Here is a 23,082-nt window from a genome sequence, read left to right as displayed (position 1 = left end):
TCATAAAATCAAATTAAGGTACGGTCTGAACTATAATTTTTCTACCAGAACATACGAATAGTCAGTTTATTATATTTGACCCATCAATGGCATGCTTGTTTTAACTATATTTAATCAAAGAATTGATTGGCTATATCTATTGCAGAAATTACATTTTATTCATATGGTAATCATTGGGCCTTATTATTCTATATTCTCACATTCAGCATAATTAGTAATCAATTAGATCAGTAACCTTTGTGTAGTTACGAATAAAAATGTTGGCAATGATCCTAATGCTGTAAATAATTCTAGTAGACTACACAACCCAGAATAGTTCTTCTAAAAATTTTCCAATGTTCAATCCCTTTAAGATGGTAACATTTTATGATCTCACACAAACAATAAAAATCTCAAAATTACTAAAAGATAGGGCAGTGACCTCTAAGGAAGCCAAGGAGTGTATTAATTCAATTTCTGTATTAACTTCTGCATATACAGTGGTGGTTTTAAAGGATATCGGCAAGCAGCATACAATCACAAAGAAGGATATAGATACGATATATAAAGCATTAATGCCTTAATGGTAGAGGAAAACACTATATGTGTTATAAGACTATTTTGCAGCAACTATAAATTTAGGAAGTTGTTTCAAATTTTCAAAAATAAACCTTAGTTTCCATTTTAAAATAGAATTCTAATGTATTTCTAGTGAGAATCATGGTATAAAATTAATACAATATTGTAAGGATAGCCAAGCAAACTTCTTTGTAATCAATCAATTGACTAAAGAAGTCCATAATATATTTTAGGATATCCTATTTTATAGAATATTTAGAAGAATCTTAATATGATGGATATATTATCTTAAAAGCAACTATTCTTGATGAAATATTTTAAGTCTCAATAAAAAATTATTTGCTGGCTGTGGATAGAGTTTTTGGAATTATTGAGGCTATTTGTTTATGTGTATTAGTTTATTTATTTTTTGAAACTAAATTATTTGGTTATTTTTTTGTTTATTCCCTCAAATGCAGCAACGACTTTCTGAATTGAGTGCTATTCTAGAAAAAATCCAGATAGCCACAAAATTTTATAACAAGCCTAATAAAAATAGAATTCTTTTTGATGAAGTGAATCCTAAGGGAGCCGATTTTAAAGCATCAATGGTTAAAGAAGTAGAATTTTCTGGAAGGGAAGATGAGCTCAAAACTACATTTGCTATTCGAGAATCTGATTTGCTTTATGAAATTGAAAACCAAAAACTGAAAGTTTTTGAGCTAGAAAGTCAAATTAATCATCTAAATCAACAAATTAAAGAATTACAAGAAATTGAGAAAACATTAAGAAGTGAAAATTTAGATCTTAAAGGATCCATAAGAACATACTGTAGAATCAAACCAACAGAAAAGGCTAATATATCGTATAGCGAAAGAAAAGTGGAGATTGGAGGGAAGGTTTTTGGGGTTGAAAAGGTATACAGACAAGATTCAGATCAAAGAGACGTTTTTTCTGAAATGGAATGCTTTATAGATAATGTAATAGATGGTTATAAAATTTGTATTTTTGCTTATGGCCAGACTGGTTCTGGAAAAACTTACACGATGGAAGGAAATCGAGATGGGTTAATATTTAACTCACTGGAAAAAATAAGGGCAAGCTGTGATATATTAAGGGAGAAAGGATTCACTATCACATTTGGATTAAAATATTTAGACATTTACAATGAGAGTATCATAGATCTCTTTACCAATGATACAGTATCCATAGTCCATGATAAACAAAAGATTTTTTTTAAAAACTGTTCAGAGAAAATTACTGATGATATTGACACTGTTATCTCACATGTAGAAAAGGCAAAGGAAAGTAGAATCGTTGGTGAAACAGCTTGTAATACAAAGTCTAGTAGGAGCCATGCCATATTTATGCTAAGGATCACAATGGAATCTGATCGCGAATCTAGAGAAGGTGTTCTAAGCCTAATTGATTTGGCAGGCTCAGAAAGACTCAATGAGAGCAAAGCTGAAAATCAAAGGTTGAAAGAAACACAAAATATCAATAGAAGTTTGAGTGCACTTGGAAATGTATTCAATGCAATTAAAAGGCGGGACAAACACATTCCATTTCGGGATTCCAAATTAACACATGTGATGCAGGATTATTTAAGTGGACAGTCTAGAATTATTATGATTGTCAATATTAATCCTGAAAATGTGAATGAAAGTATTTGTTCGCTCAGATTTGCAAGTAAGGTAAGTGAATGTACTTTGGGATCTGTGGAAAGAAATATGTTGATTAGAAATTAAGAAATATAATAAATAGCTGTGAGGCTTATTTAGAGAAGCAATCCGAATCAATTGTTTTTATTAAAACTATTTAACGAAATTAATTTCTTATTCATCATGAATATTATGTTACTATGAGGTTTGTGGGTTTGTAAACTATTTTAAATTATAAATTTATGTGTAGAGCGTTTTCATAGTTTATAAATTGAAAATATTAAAGACTCTTATAACTTGATTTAAAAAGTGATGCAGATATGTTTATATACATCCAACAGTGAAATCTCTGAAAATTTTCATCATCATCACTGACAAAGTATCTTTACTAATTAAAAGTGTTTAATCAATTTAATAATCATCTCCTTTGGTAAGAACTGTCTTACTATTTTCAGATAAATAAATCGTATGTTCAAATTGGGCAACTTTTGCATCTGATGAGTCGTACAATGGTGGATAAGGTTCTAAAAATTTTCTTGCAGCCAAAAGTTTAATACCAGCTTTGACATTTGGCATATAAAACTCTATGTGATTTGGACTAAAAGGAAGAGTTCCAAATTCTTTTTTGATCAAGTTATAAATCTGTTGATTTTTCTTGTCGTATATTACTGATCTACAGCTTTCATTATTTACCATGTAATGAGAACATTCACCTTTTTCAGTGACATAAGCAGCTTTTCCAATTGTAGCAAATGTTTCAATTGCGCAAAATCCTTCTGAAATACGTGAATAATCATCATTATTTATAGAAGGAATCGAGATTCCACCGTGAATGACGAATTGATTGATGGAGTGTCCATTAAGATTCTTTACTGGCCGAATTGGAATACTCCTTCCATTGTCTTCCAATTCGAACGATCTAAATACTTCATTTATATCCCTTCCAATTTCACAAACAAACGCATCTACTCCTAATACCTCAATTCCCTTTGCAGTTGCCTCCTTTGATGCTTGTAATAACTGTTCATATTTTAGATCAAAGCAAACAGTAAATGCTGAATCCATAATTCTGCCATTGCAATGAGTCCCAAAGTCAATCTTGAGAATGTCAGATTCATTTAAAATTATATCTTCATTCCAGGAATTTAATGTAAAGTGAGCGGCACAATCGTTCAAGCTTATTCCACATGGAAAGCCTATTCCATTATTCTTTTCTCCTTTTAACAAAATTCTGGAATTTTTTTCTACCATATCAACTATACTGCGTAAAGATACACCAGGCTTTAAGATTGGGTGAAGACTGGCCCTAACGCGGCGATGTGCTTCAGCAGCGCGCAATGCTTCATTCAGAACAGGATCCGATGTAGTATTGAAATTTTCTGGTTCTAGAAATTCAATATTGGGTTTTTCCACATCCTTTAAAACCACAAATGACATCTTGGGAAATTATAAAAACAAATTTCTTTAATAAATTTTTATAGCATCGAAAAATAAAATGAATTATGTTTTTTACAAAAAATATATAGATTTGTCCTGTATATATGAAAACAAAATAGCATAAGGCTTACCTAAATAGGTTTTTATTATTAAAATAGATTTCAGAATGAGAGCCAAATAATAAATAATATAACCAAAAATCGTTAATGTAGATAATAATACTCGGGGTTGGCAATTATTACTGATGTTTTATTAAATAGTTTGATCCACCACTTCGTATTTACCATTATATCCTATAATTCTGTAATAGCTATTAGGAATATCTCCAATGTTAATAACTCTGGATGGCCCAGTTGTTCTATCAAACTTGTTAATTTTAGAGGAGATTATTAAAATGTCCGGGGAAACATCTACATCTACCCAGTCACCGTATGCAACATTTTGTGAAGATGGAAATATAGGCAAAAATGATTGTTGAAAAATCATATGATGCGAGAGTCTGAAAAGCCTATCCCCAGAAAACAGTATATCTGTTCCTGGATTTTGGTTAGAATATATTTCCATAGCACTCAATTCCATAAATGCATCAAAGTTGGAAACAGCTATAAAATTGTTATTTATATAGAATAAACCTGGATTGGATGCACAAATTACTCTGTCGGCATTTAAACCAATCGATTCTTGAGGCAATACATTTATAAAATTTGGATCATCGAGTGAAGGGGTCAGTATTACTTGAGTAAACATATTACGTTTCAACATGCTATCCAGCATGCTTACGAATGTATCAAGTGTAAAATCAGTATCATCTAATGATCTAAAGGGGCCAAATAGTATCAATATTTCCGGATCAGATTGAAGTAGTTTATCAATAGAGATTTCTGTAAATGGACCTTTGGCAGTAACTATATTTAAATTCCCCTTTTGAGATGTATTTATCTTTAAAATAGGAAGAGAATAAATTTTTTCGACGATCAGTTCGTTTCCATATGGATTAATTCCCTTAATAGCTACTATCATCCCTTGAAAAATACTAAAATGCTCAAGATGACATAAATTAAGCTTAATGAGATCATTGCTACCATCTGTAGTATTTTGAAAATATATTTCATTCTGGAAATTCTCACCAGTAATAGACGTCAAAGCCCCAAATGAATAAAAAGACTCTGAACTTGTAAAATTGATTGGTTTAAAGTCCTTTAAATCCAAGATTTCTAGGAAAGATTGTTTAATTTTTTTAATTCGATTGTCCAGGAAATTGAATTTATCTTTTTCGTTGATATAAAAATAGGATGGGTATTTTATCTTCTGAAATTTTAATTCTGCCCTTGGTTTATTCTTTGTAAGCTTTCTAAATATTTCTGCTTGTAAATCCATTTTTGGGTCGATGAGAATTTTATTTTAAAAATTATTTAAAATGGGTTTTTTAAAAAATCAGGAATTATTTGGGTAAATATTAGTATTTGAAAATTGACCAAATTACTATTTTATCAAATAAATACACCTTAAAATCATTAAATTACCATTAAAATAATAAACAGTTTATATTTCTTTGACTTTATAAATTTTCAAAATTCATATTACCCCTATGGTTGATTTTCCCAAAGACTATTTGGAAAAAGCATTTCAATTCCAAGTAGATCAATCTCATAGAACAGTTGTAGTTCTGATAGGGTTGGATACTAAGAAATTTATTCCCACTATCCATTCAAAGTTGAGTAAAATATATCCGTTAAATAAAATTATTTGGACTTATAAAAATGCAGGGACAACTTCTGATAAATCAACCAAAAAATTGAAAATCACTGAAGAAGATACAGACTTGATTAGATGGATAAAACTGAAAGATCCAAACTATATTCTATACAAAGAAATTGGCACAGTTTTGGGTCAAACTTGTGATATGCTAGTTATTCAAGATTTTGAGGCAATAACACCAAATATGATTGCTGCTTCCATGGAAACTGTTAGAGGTGGTGGTCTAATTGTACTCTTATTGGATCAAGATCAGTCTATTGAGAAATTAATTCGTAAAAAAACAGATTTGCACGAATCTATGGGATGTGCTGATTATTTTATACCAAGGTTCAACAAACGACTTTTTAAATCTCTCGTGAATACAGATTTTACAATATTTTTAGATTCTAAAATGAAAGTGATGAGAATTTCTAAAGCAGCTATCTATGATCACAGTAATGCTTTCCCAAGACACAATAGAAGTTTTGATTCAACTATACAGGGATCCATCTGTGAAAATGACCATATACTGGATCTATTATCTATGTGTGCAACAATTGATCAAAAACATGTTCTAGAGCAATGTATTAAGAACCTTAGGCTAGGTTTGATATTAGATGACGGCAAGCCATCTAGGGCTGTTACTACAATAAAAGCTGCACGTGGTCGGGGTAAATCTGTAACTTTGGCTCTAACAGTTTCACAGGCCATCACTCAAGGAGCAAATTTAATATATATCAGTGCTCTACATTTAGAAAATATTTCAACGTTGATGGAATTTGTGGTTTTTGGATTAGAAAAGCTAGGCTTTTCAAAATCTAAAAATATTAAAGTTATTTATTCTTTTTCCGGTAAAAAAAGATTGATTTCTAAAATTATTGTAAATAAGGCTCAAACAATAGAATATTTTAGTCCTTTTAATGATTTAAAATATTATCCAAACCTAATGATTATTGATGAAGCGGCTTCAATTCCACTAGAATATTTGAAAAAGTTATTAGCTATTCAAAACGTATATATGGCTACTACTGTTTGTGGATATGAAGGCACAGGAAGAGTTTTCCAAACCAAGCTAGCAGAATGGCTTAGGGAAAATGAAATTTCATGCAATTACTTAGAACTCTTAGAACCGATTAGATATTCAAAGAATGATCCTGTTGAGTATTGGCTGAATAATATTCTTATTCTTAATTCATCGGTAAGTACAGTATGTATAACACCAATTCCTTCCGAGTGCACTCTATACCATATAAATAAAGATGCATTGTTTTCAGGTTCCTCCTCGACAGAAATTGTGTTATCAGATCTTTTTGAAATCTTTGCAGCTTCACATTATAGAAATAGTCCAAATGATATTCAGAAATTGTCTGACTCACCAAATCAAGAAGTTTTTGCATTGATGACGCCTGGACCTTCACCAAAGATAATATGTGCTATTCATGTATCATTTGAAGGAAGAGTTGATAAGAATTCATACGTAAAAGAGGGAAATTTAATTCCTTGGGTGATATACGAGAATACCTGCAACGAATTAATTTTATCGACTATAGGAGTTAGGATTGTAAGAATTTCTGCCCATCCAAATTTTGTATCAATGGGCTATGGTACGTTTGCTCTAAAAGTGTTAGAAGAGGCATTATTTAGTGCTTCAAGTTCCAATATTTCAGATGGTATAGCTTCCAGTAATATTTTGGGACATATTGGAATTAATGTTCCAAACAAAATTCTGTTTAATACATTGGATGCTGTTTCAATTCCCAGAATATCTTGGATTGGTGTTTCTTTTGGCTTAAAACATCAATTATTTAATTTTTGGAAAAAAAATGAATATTTGCCGGTTTGTATGAAACAAACTGTTTCAGCCTCAACAGGCGAATTTTCCATTTTAGTTATAAAGAATATAAACAATCGACTTGTCGATTTTTTAGAAGCTTCTCAGAGAAATTTTACTAAAATTTTTATATCACTTCTATCGGGTCCTTTTAGTTCCATGCCAGCGACTCTTGCTTTGACTATCATCTATTGCACCAATCATATGATTTGCAAAAAAGTGGCTTTTGATGAATCAGATATGGTTCGACTTCAGTTATTTTCTAAAGGCCAAGTAAATTTAAGGTTGATTTTTGATCTGATACCAGATGTAGCTAAAGCATTTTTTTATAAAAAAAGAATTGACTTACTTACCGTTCTACAGCAAACTATTTTTGTTCAGGTTGGATTGCAGAGGATTTCAATTTTTGATTGTGCAAAGATACTCAAATTAGAAACATTTGATATTTGTAATATTGTATCTAAGTCAATACAGATATTACTCGATGAGAAGGGAATGCTGGAAATAAATTAATTAGGAAATTTTAATATATGATTCCAGTTTTATTTGATAATCTATCCCATAATTATCGTTAAATTAGCTTTTCTATTTCCCATAAGTTGTTATTTATTACATTTTTTAACTTTTGCCCCTATGGCTCTATTATTTACAGATGGTAAAGTTGAGGATCAAGAAAATAAATTCAAAAGCAGCTTCACTCTAAAATCAAACAAATTCACTATTATTAATTCAAAATGTTTGATTTGGATCAATATTCCAGCCAATTTAGTTTATTCAATTTCTGATGTCATTGTAGAATATGATTTGGAATTGAAAACAAAAGAGATCAAATCAGATAAAATTCCTGCCCACATAAAAAATAATATTTCAAAGTTCTCAAATTATAAAATTGAAGACTTTGTGAATGTTCTCGAAAATAATTTATCAACATTTTTTGCAGGAAAAACTCCTAAAATTTCTGGTCAATTGCATGATTTACCTAATAGTGAGCTAATCATCAATCTTCCAAAAGATAAAAATAGTTGTTCTGATATACCATCTGATTTGATTAACCATTCGCAACTTGTTCAATTGCCAGATAATTTTAAATTTCCAGTGTACAAAAATATAACTCCGAATATTTTATTAGACGTTGATAAGATAAATATTCTTATGATGGTTTGTAAAGAAATCAACTATCTATTTTCATGTATAAAATGTAAGAAAGTCCACAAGAGAATCGATTTTACTTCACACAAAATTGAAGACTTAACTATACAAAGTAATTGTAAAAACTGTAATAATGAGTTTCAGTTAACTTATATTCCTCTATTATCGACAACCTCATTAGGTTTTTTAACTATTAAAGGTGGAGTTTTTATATGCTTTGAGCCCTCGTTGTATCAATTTAATTGTGATAAGTGCCTGACTAATTACCAGATTTCAGAAATATCGGTTGGCCAAAAAATTGATCACAACTGTCACGTTTGTCATCAAAAGCTTAAAGTATTTTTAAACCGACTAACTTACCAGAATGCCTCCAAGAACTCAACATATGGAAGAATTAATCTTGTTCAAGGGCAACCACTTCCAAAGAATGGTACCTGTGACCACTATAAGAAATCTCAAAGATGGTTTAAATTTCCATGCTGTAAATTAAGTTTCCCTTGTGATATTTGTCATGATAAAGAATCCGATCATGAAAGCGAAACTGCAGCTCTAATGATCTGTGGCTTGTGCTCAAAAGAACAAAGTGTTAAGAAACTATGTGAATGTGGAATGTCAATGATTAAGAAGTCTGCACAATTTTGGGAAGGTGGAAAGGGCAATAGAAATAAGACTACTATGAGTAAGAAAGATAGTAAGAAGTATAGGTAAAATTATATGTCATATAAAAGTTCTAATACTAAAGTTTATAGAATTATTAGGTAAACTATATTAGATTTTCAAAAGATTTTAGAGTATACATTTTATTCCTCTATGCTTATAAAATAGAATAGTTCCATGATAATCTCTTTAAAAAGATTTTAAAGGTATCTTGAATTCTGTTACAGATTAATATGTTGATTTATTTTTTTATTGGCTAAATGCCGGGGTTTTCAAATCTAAAAATAAAGCAAGTATGGCAAATAACCTTCTTATTTACCATATATGGCTTCAAACATTGATACTACAAAATACTATTTAACCAACTAAGCTTTTATACAAAGATTGTAATAACTCACTTTCTAAAATCATATTTAATGTAATACAGTTTCATGAAGTTCATGTTTGTTATATATGACAATATAATATCATATACTATCAACATAAAACCAAAAAACGTTTATACTTTTTCTAATTCGTTAAATTATCTTAAGAATATTCTACTTTATGAACAGTTTTTCTATACTTGACTAACCCCTTTTTATGAACAGCCTCCTAGATGAGATTCGTATTAAATTGAACCATTTAGACGATATTCTTTCCAAAATAGAATCGAATGAGAAAGTAGATGCACTTTTAATTTTACAATGTGAAATAGAACAATTAAAGAAAATGAACATGAAGTATACTGCGGAGAAGGATTTGAAAGAGGTAATAAGTGTAAATGAAGGAAAGTCAAAGACAAGATATTTCCTTAAAGATGGTTCCACATATGTAGTTAGCAAGGATTATAAATACCTATATGATTCTTCGACTAAGACAGTTACTTATGAATTTCCCAATGGACAAATAGAACGTACATTTGATTGTGGAATTAAAGAAATTCGCCAAAAAGATGGGAAAGTAATTATAAAGCACAATTACAAGGATATTGATATTTATGAACAATCTAATTCAACGAAATTCAAGGTATTTCATAGCCAATAAATACAATGTTTTAATAAAATCAAAATATCAGCATTAGTCTATTTCGATTAAATAATTAAGGCAAAAATATTTTCAAACTCTTTAAATTCAAAATAGTAATTTATTCAAATCGAGTAAAACCGCCTTCTGTGAAGTCCTTACCGGGATGTACCAAGGATATTATTCCATCTTCTCCTGCAGATACAAATGATTTTCCATCAGGATTTACATCTACCACATTAATAGTTCCGAAATGAGTGTTGAAAAATCCAATTTTCTGGCTAGTAACAATGTCAAAAAAATTAGTGTCGAAAGATGATTTACCTCTTGTGGTGGTCACATCTCTTGCAGTTATCCCACCAACAGTAACAACCTTGTCATTTGTGGGAAATATGGCTGCACAATTCACTGGCTCTTCACAATCAAATTTCTTCTTTTGAAGAAAGTTATTTGTATCAATCAATCGTACAGTCGAATCTGTGGAACTCGTTACAAAAAATGATCCGCATGTAGATGGTTTAATGTTAGTAATCTTACTAAAGTGTAGATCTACTTCTTGAATGACAGAATTTGTTCTTAGATCAACCTTATTAATGTATCCACTAGTATCACCAAATATTATATAGTTTCCATTAGAGAAACATTTTGTTGGAATCCTACTGGATGTGCAGAGTGTATTTATACTATTCATACGTTTATCGAATGAACCTATCAGGGGTTGCAAACTCATGCTATTATCAGTGCTAAAATAGACCAAATCGTCATTTTTAAATGATATACTTCTGACAACAGAATTTGTTGATACAGAGCCTATTCTCTTTCCAGTAAATATATCCCATTGTGTAATTAATAAGGCAGAACTTGCAGTTAAAAGGGAATCGCTAAGTGGACATAATGCATTGACTGAACCATCATTAGCAATGAATGATCCAATAACTTTCCCATCTAAGTTTATCATTGATGCAGTCTCATCTTTACATGCTGCAAAGATTAAATCGCCATCATTATTAAATTGTACATCTGTAATCGGTCTGTTGTGAAAAATAATATTTTGAAATGAGCTTTGCTCAGGGATTTCCATGGGATTCAAAAAAGAATAAATTTTTGGAGTAGTAATGCTAGTAACAAATCATAAAATATCGGATCCCCCAGACTGGGTGGCCGAGTGGTCTATGGCGCCAGCTTAAGGCGCTGGTCTTTACAGGCGCGGGTTCGAATCCCGTCCCAGTCATTTTGATATGTTTTTTCAAATATTTTATTTTAGATTCTTTAAGGCTCTTAATGCTATTCCATCATCTACAGCTATTTTTTCAATACGACCATCATATACCATTGCATCAACCAAAACAGTAATATCCTCGATTGCCATAGGAATTTCTACAATACCCGATCTACATGTTAAGTCTAAAACATCACTCAAACGCACCAGACTGTCAATCTTTGGAAGAGTAAAATCATCATCTTTTTTTGAAATAAATTTATAAATTACATCCATCATTTTTTCAGTAAATGCCAAATCTACTTCGTTATGGTTAAACCATATCCCTCCAGTTACATTTTCATCAACCTTTGCATTGTATAGAACATAAAGCTTCCTGTTACTTTTTACACACTTGATACTTTTTATTTTGAGATCATTTTCAAGATTTTTTAATATTTTCATAAGTAAATTATGAGGAATATTTGTTCTGTTCTTGATATCCTTTAACCAAACACCGGATGTATCATTGCCAACAGCATTATTTCCATTACTTCTTTCTGATAAAATGCTAAGAATAAGTGATTCATAATCGGCTGTTTTATTTTGGATAGCTACATAGAATATGGTATTATCTATCTGCTGAACTTCAATCTGATTTGACTGAATCAAAGTATTGAGAGTAGAAGCAAGTTCTATTTTTGAAAGTTCTGGAAATCTAGTAGTTAAAAGCGATTCGTTTACACCCATTTCAAATGAAGAAACATATTCCAAAATTGGATTCATTAACAGGGTCCAAAATTTTATTAAAATTTGAGTGAAATGGAATTAATATTTTAAATATAGAAAAACTTATTATCTAACCCCTTTAGATGCCAACATTGTTTGATTTCTACTATGATAAATCTTGGTCGAAATTTAAATCGCTTTCTATTAGAGAACAGCTTTCCAAATTATCAAAGAGTAATTTAAAAACAGCAGTAGTAGATTTCTGTGGAATGTCTTGTAAATGCTTTAATTTTTTACCAAAAAATTGCGATATTTTTATTACGGGGTTAGAAACCGAACGAGTTCCTAATCTGTCCAAATATGATATTTTAATTACAATAATATACTTTGGTCAAAATATTCGGATTGAGTTTCCATCTATTGAAATAATCTATGCAAGGAATAAAATTCAAAGAGAAGATCTTACACACTGTTCATTATTTGATTGTGGATAGGGTATAAGGTCATAGCCTCATAAAATTCCCTCTAAATTGCATCCTATGATTTGTGATTCGTAAACTATAAGTTGGGTTATGTCATTAAAAACTCAATTAGGTGTAATAACTTTGATAGTTCACTTATGCATGTTTAAATGTATTTCTCGCTTCTACAACTAATTTTCATGTAACTCTTGATGACACCTTCCATTATATCTTATAAGTTGAAAATCACTTCTACAATGAGATATTAAATGATTGAATAGGTCTGAGTTTATATTCAAACTCTTTTTAGAGGTATTTTTGTTAATAAAACAGCTGTGGTAGGTTGTTTAGTATAATATTGAATATGTGAGTATATTATGGCAATTAGATAATATATTCATTACAAAATTTTGAATTGAAATTTATTCGCTTAAATATTTGTAGAATTATAAATTATGTTGATCAAATGTATTTGCATTAGTTTCGATGTAATAAAAAGTATTTCTATTAACATATATATAGTGAAATTGCAGCTTTTAAGGTATTATAATACAATGTGCTAAAAATTAGGACATATAATGTCTTTGCATGAGGATATAGAATCATTTACACTACTTGGTTCATCTATTAGAATAGTCTTCTTCTTGCTCTGCTGATTCTTTCTTTTTTGTCTTGCCTTAATACCGCCTCTTCTTGTGTTTAAACCAACCCTATTCTTATTAGCTTTCTCCAGAGTATTATTTATTGGTAGCTTATGAATATCAAAAAATGCAGAAAAGTCTTTAAACTTTGATTTATAAATTATAGTTTTCTTGCTATGGTCTTGTTTCTTACACATCTGCAATCTATTTTGCATATTAAAGTAATCAATTTTGGCAGCCAGGACAATCTTATAAGATACCTTACTTCTGCTAAACTGATATAGGACATTTTTAAGCTTATTTTTTAAATTTCCCGGATTTGTTAATTGCAACTTCTCTATTGGAATTATATCAAGCAAACTGCTAAGCTGCAATGGGTCTAGAATGGTTAAAAGAGATGGGTATTTATGTTCTAGTTGTTTTAAATGTTTTTTCAATTCAATTAAATTGGCTTCTATAGAAGTTTGATTAGTAGACTTTTTAAATGCCCACTTGAAAATTTCTAAATCTAAGTCCTCAGTTGCTGTTTCTAAAAGTTTAACCAGGTCATACTGCACTATTTTAAGAAGATTAATATCAGCCCCTAACTCATCTTCAAGCTGTTTTATATTCCACATTTAAATCAAGGGGCCATAATAATATGAAACATTAAATCTAAAGAGTAATCCAAAAAATCATATAACAGTCTAAGAATTCCAATAAAGGCAATTAAAAAATATAGATAAGTATCAAATTGTATGGAATATTAATATTAAAAAGAATTTATATTATTTATGAGGACCGAATGGCCTAACCAAACACTTACCTAATTCATTTTGATTAGCCATTTTCTAACCCTAAAATGATAGAAATAGAATTTAATCAGCCAACACTTGAATTATTAGATTTAATTCACAATGCTAGTGAGAAGAAAGAAACAGGGCCACTTAGAAACTATTTAGTTACGAAAAGCAACAAACTTATGTATAAACAAATGGTTGAAAAACAAATCCTAGAGTATTCTGAAGAGGATTATAGGAATATTGAAAGAAGATACGAAGAAATTTTACAAAAATTAAAAGATACACCAAATGATGATTTAGAAAAAGATAACTCAAAAAAACAAATTGCTGAATTTTACGCACAAACAATGGACTTAGAAAATCTAGAACAAGAGTTAGAGTCTTTATTTAAAATTGATGCTGGATCTAATATCAGAATGGACATTTGCCTTTGTAAGATAAGAATAAGTATCATTCTCGGTGACAGGGCAATGCTAATTGAAAATATCGACTCTGCAAGACGAATTTTTGAATCAGGAGCTGATTGGGATAGAAAAAATAGATTTAAGGTTTATCTTGCATTATATAATTTAATGAAAACAGACTTCAATCAATCAGCACTATTATTTTCGGAGTGTTTAGCTTCATTTGAAGCAGAGGAGTTGTTGAATTTCGATAGAGCTGTTCTTTATCTGATTTTTTCATCACTTTTGACATTTTCAAGGATTGAAATTGAAAAGAAGATTTTAAACAACAGTGATGTATTAAAATATAATTATTGTGCCTTAGCAGAGTCTATACAAAAGTGCGATTACAAGAATCTGTTCTGTAACTTGCTGGAATTTATTGATTTAATCAAAGAAGATATTTTTATAGGTCCTTTTAAGGAATATTTTTGTAAAGAAATAAAAATTAAGGGGTATAACCAGTTTCTTCTCAGTTATCAGACGGTGCATATTTCTAAGATGGCTGAATCATTCAATGTAAGTGTTGACCATCTTGAAAATGACCTAAGAAATTTTATAATTGAAAATAGAATACATTGTATAATTGACAAGGTTGATGGAATTATTAAAATTACTGATTTAAAATCTGATAACGGCATCGAACAAGAGCTTAGATGTGGGGATGATGTGTTGAGAAATATCCGAAAGTATACAAGTTAATAGATGAATAAAATAGTTGTTGAGACAAAAAATTTCAACTATGTAATGTAAATCACAATAATTTTTTAATCCCCTCAAATGTTAGTTTAGTATATTTGGACAATGCCAATCGAAAACAATTCTTTATACCCTTTTTCAAAAGCTTTAAGTGTAGAAATGGAATAATTTGAGCTTGTGTAAAAACTAAAGATAATTGCTGAGAATATAAGATATTTAAACATTTTTTATAAGTATATAAAACACTTTCTCCATTTTAAGCCAATATGCGATAAAATCATCAAAGAATTCATTTCTATAATCTCCATAATGTTACATTAACATTGAAGGGTTCTTTTACCTATCAACAGTTTCTTAAAGACTGAATAATTTATTAAAGTAAAGAATCTTTCATGAGGCCTTTCTTAAATTTCACCACACAGATTACTGTAGAATATTTTATAGCTCTATAGGCAGTAATTAAAGATACGTCAAATTTTCTAAGAGACATCAGACTTCATTAGTCATATTTCATATATGCGTGTAGAATGGCACATATAAGAAGTATAACATTATACATCTTGTTTGTTTCATAAAGTGATGCTTTATTGTATAATATAGTTTCTTTGATTAACACTTTTCTTACAGAATTGACACAAAAAAGAAAGTTTATTTATTTTACAATAATATTTAACCTTCAGAATATGACTGATAAAATGAAATATGAAAAAAAGTCACGGACTATTATTTCAAATTCAAATACTTACGAATCAGACAGTACAATAACTAGGAAAAGAAATTCTCTCGAAATTAAGCAACCTTCAAACATAAATAGGAAAGATAATGCTTCACCCAGCCACTTAAGTATTATTGAAGATCAGTCTGTGGCTTCATCCGATTATATTCTAATGGAATCTTGCAAATCAAAGCTTCATCATTCTGAGGGATGGAATAATCTACTATCCATAATCTTCATTTTAGCAGTATTAAAATCTGTAGTGGTAGATTTTGGTAAATATGGGCTTCTTATGGAACTTCCATTTTCTTATACAAATGGATCTGAAATTTGTTGGGCATCTGTTATATTGATAACTCGATTTATTTTTGCTCTTTCTTTACACTATATTTCATCTAGAGATATTATGTGGAAAAGTAAGTGGGTTTCTTCCCACAGGCTAATTCTTGGGATTATTTTCGTAATATTTACAGAAATTATGAATATATCTTGGGTTTTTTCAAAGATGAACTATCATTATTACAGTGCAATTGTTTATGTGATCTCATTCGTAATTGATATGAAATTAATTTCATATTTGGTTAACTCCATAAACTGTTCGGTATCTGATGTACAATTTATAGAATTTCTAATTTTACCAACCTTAGTTTACAAATCTGCGTATAAAAGAAAATCTTCATGTAGTTTTAAGATAATTTTGAGTAAAATTACATGGAGTGGGTTTTTATTCCATTTATTTATTTTTGTTATGGATCAATATTCTGTAACTGCATTGTATAATCTATTATTTTTTAGGACAATATGGGATATTTTTGATAGTCTTATTAATTTGGTCATTTCAACGGTGGTCTTATTTACAATCTTTTTTCAAATAACATTTGTGTGTATTTTAGACGGGTTAGCAGAATTTACACTTTTTGACGAGCGTATTTATTCAGAATGGTGGAATAGTCAATCTACAGGTGATTTTTGGATCAAGTGGAATTTACCTGTTCATCATTTTATTAAAACACACATATATTCGCCATTACGTAGGATTGGCTTTAATAGATTCTATGCATCCACTCTTTGCTTTATTTTATCAGGTATATTACATGAATTGGTTTTGTCACTTTCCATAAAATCATTTTCAGGACTATTTTTTTTAACTATGGTAATCCAGGTTCCATTTTTATATTTTAGCGAGTTTGTAAAAAATCAACTCCTTAAAAATAACCAGTCCCAATATGCAAATGTGTTTTTTTGGCTATCTTTCTCAGTAATAGGACAGCCAGGGGTTGTAATGTTATTTTACAGATCACTTTACTTGATGGAAAGATTAAGCAAGTTCTAACATCGATTATGGACTAGTATCTGAATATAGCAATAATGAATCTGATATGGATATTAACTAAGCTCAGATGTTTGTTTTTTAATGACTAAATCTATTCCAGTAAATTGTTCAATAACGAGTCGGTCTCAAAAATATTGATCTAAATGTGATAATATTAATTTTGGAATAAATACTTTCTCTGAAATCGGATTATTTAAAGATGATTTATATTTCGGAAATAAAGCATATCTTGTGGTATTTAGATTAGATAGCTATATCATTAACATCAAATAATTAGTAATGTAACCTGTTTGAGCAGTTTAAAGACGACGGCTTATCACATCAATGATTTCGATGCAATTAAATAACACTTAAGAAGAACTAAGAAATACCAATGAAAATAACTTTATATTCGGAAGACGATGATGTATACTGCGGTTAGCCTCAGAGGCATACATTGAAACCCATTTCAATTATATTAACTCATTTAAAACTTAAATAGAACTTCTTAAACTGCGAATAAATCTAATTTTCTAATCTAGTTTGGGATAATTTTTAAGTTAAACCCCCAATTTTTCATGAAAATTTTCCAACTTGAAAATATTTCAGATTTTGAAATTTCTAAAGCATTTAAAGATATTGTGGCTATTCCAACTGAGACTGTATATGGGCTTGCTGCTTCTATCAACAATGAGTATGCACTTAAACGCATATTCAGTGTTAAGGGTAGACCGTCAGATAACCCAGTAATTGTACATATTGGTTCTATGGATCAACTATATGAAGTGGTAGAATTTGTACCTGAATGCTACAAACTACTGATAGAAGCATTTTGGCCTGGTCCTCTAACTTTGATATTTCAAGCAAAAAATTCTATATCTTCAACAATATGTGGACGAAGAAGTAGTACCATTAGTGGTGAAAACAATGATATTTCGGATGAAAGTAGTAGTTTTTATAAAACTATTGCCGTTAGAATGCCTAAACATGAAAAACTACGTCAAATTATTAATGTACTGGGGGTCCCTCTTGCTGCTCCATCAGCTAATACGAGTGGTAAGCCAAGTCCCACAAATATCAATCATGTTTTAGAGGATTTGGGGGATAAAGTTCCAAGCTACATAGATGGTGGACAATGTGAATATGGATTAGAATCCACAGTTTTTTTCTATAACGATCAAAATACTGATAGTAAATATGTATTGTTGAGACCAGGTGCTGTTACTAAAGAGCAACTTGAGGATATTTTAAAGCATGACGTATCTTATAAAAATAAGGTAGTAATTGGGGAAGAAGTGATTTCACCTGGAACGAAGTATAAACATTATTCACCCTCTGTGCCTCTATATTTGTTTATAGGATCGGATTGGATAAAAAATATGAATCGTGAAATATATTTAACAAAGGAAAGTACGAAAATAGGACTAATGTTGGAGGATCGTTACTGCAGTAATAAGTGTGCATGTATTAATACTGAGCCTCACAACCATCCTAGGGTGGACGATAGTTTGCAAAATGGTTCTGATGGTAATACTCAGGGTGTTGAACTTTCAACTTGCTTTAAAGTTTTTAATATGGGACGAAATATCGTAGAGTGTTGCAGAAACTGTTTTTCAGGGCTTAAAGATTTGGAAAAAGTTTGTGATATAATATTTGTACAAGGATTTAGATCAAGTGAAGAAGGAAGGGCCTTTATGGATCGAATAGAAAAGGCGGCTGAAAAAATTATTGAATAGATAATCTGAAATAGTTAGCATTTTTTAAGATGACTATTATGATTTATATAAACTGGTTCTTTACTGGAGTATTGTTTGTTCTAAAACTTAAGTTATGAAATTTACATCTTTTGGGTTTTCTATATTTCAACGTTTGAGTTTCATTTTCACAGAGCACATGGTTATAGGCTGATTTGGTATGTTTAAATTCTTAAAGTTTTCGATTTAAAATTATTATCCTTATTGGAATACTTATGTATTGAGGTCTTTCTTGTAACTACGCATGTGTTAACTTGATACTTATGTATAACCTCCCTTAGGTACTTTCTTAATAGTATGCATTTTTGATCAAAACTATTACTTGTTCTTTAGATGAATAAACCTCAGATACTTACAAATGGTAAATTTCGTTTAAGAAAGTTTACGAATGTAGACTTGTTATTTAAAAATCTATCTTTAATACATAATGTTAAGTTTTAAATTGCCATTAAAAAATCGAATAATCTCTTATATCAACAGTATAATTGGAAAGTGAATAAATATGCCAATTAGAGATATAGAACAGACATAGCTATATTATCTTATTATTAATGCTCCAATTATGACATATTTTATAAAACTATCTCAATGCCAACCCCTGATTATGTTTAGGGCAGTAAATACGGAATTTGAAAACATTCGTGTAAAAGTTGATGCTGAACGAGAGTCTATTCACGAAATGTATCAAGCAGCTTTAGAAACCAACCAATATGATCTATTTTTTGAATATGTAGTAATATTTGAAGAAAATAATCAACTTTTCGAACAAGCAGTCGGAAACTTGAAATATAGTTATATTAGAAACACCCCACTGCTACATATTAAAAATGAAGAGTCTATAGCCAAGTATAAGCATGCGTACTTTTTATATATTAAAAAGAACATAGAATATGGAAACTATATGAAAGCAAAGAGGTTATTAAATGATGCTGCAAAAAACAATTGGTATTGCAATGAATGGTATGAATTAAAAATCAAATTGGAAAATTTTTATTTTTCTATAAAATGATTCTTAAATTCCAAATCAGACTAACTACTTCATTGTATATCTTGAATTTAATTTTGAAATGTATATGTCAAATAAATTAGTTATACATGAAAGATATTTTCCTAATAACTCAATATAATTTTCTCAATGTGGTAGTTTTATATAGTACTTACTATTTGTTTTAAGTTTTTAAACCCTTTAAAATGGTTTCTTTATTTAAAATGTTAATACGGGCATGCCTTACTCTGGAAGGTCTTTATATGCTATTTTCTATTGTTACGATATACTTTACTTGGAACTTCACCGGTACATGTAATTTATTTAATAATCTGTCTAAAAATGAAGGTAATGTTGTCTACACCATTTTCAGTAATAAAGACAGAAAATTTTCATATAAAATAACCAAAACTAATGATTTTGATTTTTTGGTTGATAAACACAGAGAATTATTCTCAAAATCTATCGATGGATTTTATTTGAGTGATATTACTTTCCTTTCAAAAAGTCCAAAAACTATTTCTATTTTTAATCATCTAACCAAACTGTATAATAAGATGGAGATGAGTGGAGAAACGTTTAAATTCAATTTAACTTCCAATATTTTGGAATATGACCACGGATATCAAAAGATTCCAGTTTCTATAAAGGATTTATTTGCTTCAAATAATAGTTTTACTACAATTCTTCAAAAGTCTATCGAAGATTATGAAGATACAACCTTGTTCAATGGCAGTTTTGTTAAAATTGACAATATTAACGAATATAGTAATATTTCTAACAATAATGACGATCTATCCCTTAGTGAAAGTACCGTTGAACCAAGTAAATTAAGATTGGTTAAAAATGAACCATCATTTCTTCAAATGGTATCTTTTATTCTAAAAACCAACAATTTATTGACATTTCAAGGAAATAGGACCCATTTATTTTCTAGAATAGGCAATATTTATAAAACCTATCAATTAAATCCAAAGCATATACTATTTCAAACTCTCACCCGTCCTGCAGAATCATTTGATAAAATAATTTTTTGGGGGGCCGTGTATAGAAACAGGATATTAATTACAACCGACCTTATTCCAATAATATTAAAATTTCCAATTGAATATAAATATAAAAAGTCCACATATAATTATATTCACCGGAAAAAAAAGAAAATAGTTATAAAAAAAAAAGAAGATAAATATAAAATTGATAATGATTCTGAAGATTCCGCGGATGAAGTATTAGAGTATATTCATGATAATTCAGATGATATAACTAGCTCAGAGAAGTGGTTTGATCAGTTAAACAAATATATTGAAGAACTGTTGGATTCTAATTTATTGAAAGAGTTGAAGAAAGCGTGTATGGAGAGAAGCCACAACGATAATACTTCTACGGAAACAAATAATCTGAAATGGATGAATTTAATAGATAGGTGGATTGTTTATAATATACCCAATAACGGAATATCAACTATAGAATAAATGTAGTGTAAAGATATATAATAACATGCTATGAATCTACTAATGGAATTTATTTAATTTTGTTTTGAATAGGTCCTCAAACTTAATATTTTTCAATTTACTTTGTATTAATTTCTATCATCTGAATATGTAATTTGTATCTCTAATTTCAATTAAAAAGTCTAGGTATTCTTTGTTATTCAGTTATGTTATCATTCCAAATTGTTTTTGGGTAATTTCTTAAAATTCGATAATATTTCTCTATATAAGTTTAGTTTTTGGATTTCTTTTTTATTTTGCCCTATGAATAAAAATATTCCTACAGCCTATATTTTAAAATCTACAGATCCGAATGAGGTCCAGAAAACAAGTGCAATTGCCGCAAAGACACTAGCTGGGATTATTAAAACATGTCTAGGCCCACGTGCGATGCAAAAGATGGTTTTAACTAAGATTAATTCTATAGAAATGACAAATGATGGAAATTCTATTTTGAGGGAGATGGATGTGAGCCATCCTTCGGCCAGATGCTTGATAGAATTATCTAAGACACAGGATGATGAGTGTGGAGATGGAACTACAACCGTAATTATTTTGGCTTCTGAACTACTTAGTAAATTAGTTAATCTCCCTCATCATCCTATTAGATTATGTAAGGCATGTATTCGTGCTAGAGATATCTGTCTGGAAAAATTAAATACCATTTCTGAGGATAATAAGCCTGAAGATCTTTTAAATATTATTGATGGTAGTGTATCAACAAAGTTATGTAAGATACTTGGAGTTCCAATTCCAAAATTAGCACTTGACGCTGCAGAACGTATTAAAAGGGACTCTACTGACATAGCTAGTTCCATTAATCAACGAATTGATATCGATACCACCCTGGATTTGTCAGTTTCAGTAGATATAAAAAATAATATCAAAATTTTGAAACTTTTGGGAGATTTTAAGGAATCTGAGGTTATTGATGGAATTTTATTAGAGAAAGATATTATTCACTCTCAGATGAGACGAAATATTACAAATCCCAAAATAGTAATTTTGGATTGTCCATTGGAATATAAAAAAGGTGAATCACAGACAAATTTGGAGTTTTCACAAAAAGATGATTTTACAAGAATTTTAGAAATTGAAGAAGATCAAATTAGAAAAATTGTGGGAAAGATTATTGAAGTGAAGCCAGACGTTGTAGTCACTGAGAAGGGGGTTTGTGATTTAGCTTTAAGTATATTATATGAAAATGGTATTACAGCAATTAGGAGAGTAAAAAGGTCTGATACTACCCGTCTTTCTAAAGCTGTAGGAGCTACAATTATTAATAGAATTGAGGATTTAGCTGAGAAACACTTGGGGAAGTGTGGTCAGTTTGATTATATTAAAATAGGAAATGAATACTATTGTAAGTTTTACAAATGTACGAGACCTCGCGCGATAAGTGTAATATTAAGGGGGCCTACCAAAGATATGTTGACTGAACTAGAAAGAAACTTTATGGATGCTGTGAAAGTTGCTAAAAATATGATTATTAACCCAAAAATGGTTCCAGGTGGAGGAGCAAGTGAAATGGCTATGAGTATTTCCCTTAAAAATAGTATTTACAGAAATGAAATTGAGAAAGATGTATTCGAGGCATCTAGTGCAGCTTTTAAGATTATTCCATCCATTTTAGCTTCAAATAGTGGAGTAGGAAGAGCATTGGAGGTATTGGATAAGTTAGAAAGACAAAATGTTAAAAATACTCGCTATGGAATAAATGGAATTACTGGGGAAGTTGAAGATATGAAAAATATCATTATGGAACCTATTGTGGTGAAAACTCAACTAGTGAAAAGTGTATTCGATGCTGTAATTCAACTTCTTCGTGTTGATGGAATTATCGAGTCCAAGGTTGAATA

The 23,082-nt window shown here is 29.9% G+C and overlaps 3 protein-coding genes and 1 non-coding gene across 4 annotated transcripts; all 4 read left to right on the top strand.

The window, feature by feature from the left end:
* Positions 1–1,496: 1,496 nt before the first annotated feature.
* LOC147075451 (kinesin-like protein KIFC1) lies at positions 1,497–6,361 on the top strand. Its single transcript, XM_085942428.1, has 3 exons — positions 1,497–1,603; positions 2,084–2,231; positions 6,353–6,361. The coding sequence occupies exons 1-3, from the start codon at positions 1,497–1,499 to the stop codon at positions 6,359–6,361; spliced, it is 264 nt and encodes an 87-aa protein (XP_085798554.1).
* A 29-nt stretch (positions 6,362–6,390) lies between these two features.
* On the top strand, positions 6,391–9,955 carry LOC147075450 (RNA cytidine acetyltransferase-like). The gene is made up of 2 exons (XM_085942427.1): positions 6,391–7,287; positions 9,902–9,955. Exons 1-2 carry the CDS (start codon positions 6,391–6,393, stop codon positions 9,953–9,955), a joined length of 951 nt encoding a protein of 316 aa, XP_085798553.1.
* A 1,210-nt stretch (positions 9,956–11,165) lies between these two features.
* TRNAL-AAG (transfer RNA leucine (anticodon AAG)) lies at positions 11,166–11,245 on the top strand. The gene has a single exon. It is a non-coding gene; the product is annotated as a tRNA-Leu (tRNA).
* Positions 11,246–14,295: 3,050 nt separating this feature from the next.
* On the top strand, positions 14,296–17,032 carry LOC147075448 (26S proteasome non-ATPase regulatory subunit 6-like). The gene is made up of 3 exons (XM_085942426.1): positions 14,296–14,440; positions 14,681–14,787; positions 16,979–17,032. Exons 1-3 carry the CDS (start codon positions 14,296–14,298, stop codon positions 17,030–17,032), a joined length of 306 nt encoding a protein of 101 aa, XP_085798552.1.
* Positions 17,033–23,082: the final 6,050 nt, after the last annotated feature.

The sequence above is a fragment of the Rhyacophila brunnea genome, unplaced genomic scaffold, assembly GCF_057557595.1.
Source record: "Rhyacophila brunnea isolate RB1 unplaced genomic scaffold, BYU_Rbru_1.0 scaffold_144, whole genome shotgun sequence".
Classification (NCBI taxonomy): Eukaryota; Metazoa; Arthropoda; class Insecta; order Trichoptera; family Rhyacophilidae; genus Rhyacophila; species Rhyacophila brunnea.
The sequence above is the reverse complement of the archived record's forward strand: the minus strand, read 5'-3'. Positions and strand labels throughout refer to the sequence as shown.

Coding starts and splice junctions, on each gene's coding strand:
- LOC147075451 (XM_085942428.1), top strand. CDS start 1,497: ATGGAATGCTTTATAGATAATGTAATAGATGGTTATAAAATTTGTATT. Junction 1,604..2,083: donor ATGGAAGGAAATCGAGATGG/GTTAATATTTAA, acceptor TGCAATTAAAAG/GCGGGACAAACACATTCCAT.
- LOC147075448 (XM_085942426.1), top strand. CDS start 14,296: ATGCTAATTGAAAATATCGACTCTGCAAGACGAATTTTTGAATCAGGA. Junction 14,441..14,680: donor AGCACTATTATTTTCGGAGT/GTTTAGCTTCAT, acceptor ATATTTTTATAG/GTCCTTTTAAGGAATATTTT. Junction 14,788..16,978: donor AGATGGCTGAATCATTCAAT/GTAAGTGTTGAC, acceptor GTTATTTTACAG/ATCACTTTACTTGATGGAAA.
- LOC147075450 (XM_085942427.1), top strand. CDS start 6,391: ATGGCTACTACTGTTTGTGGATATGAAGGCACAGGAAGAGTTTTCCAA. Junction 7,288..9,901: donor AGAATATAAACAATCGACTT/GTCGATTTTTTA, acceptor ATGGACAAATAG/AACGTACATTTGATTGTGGA.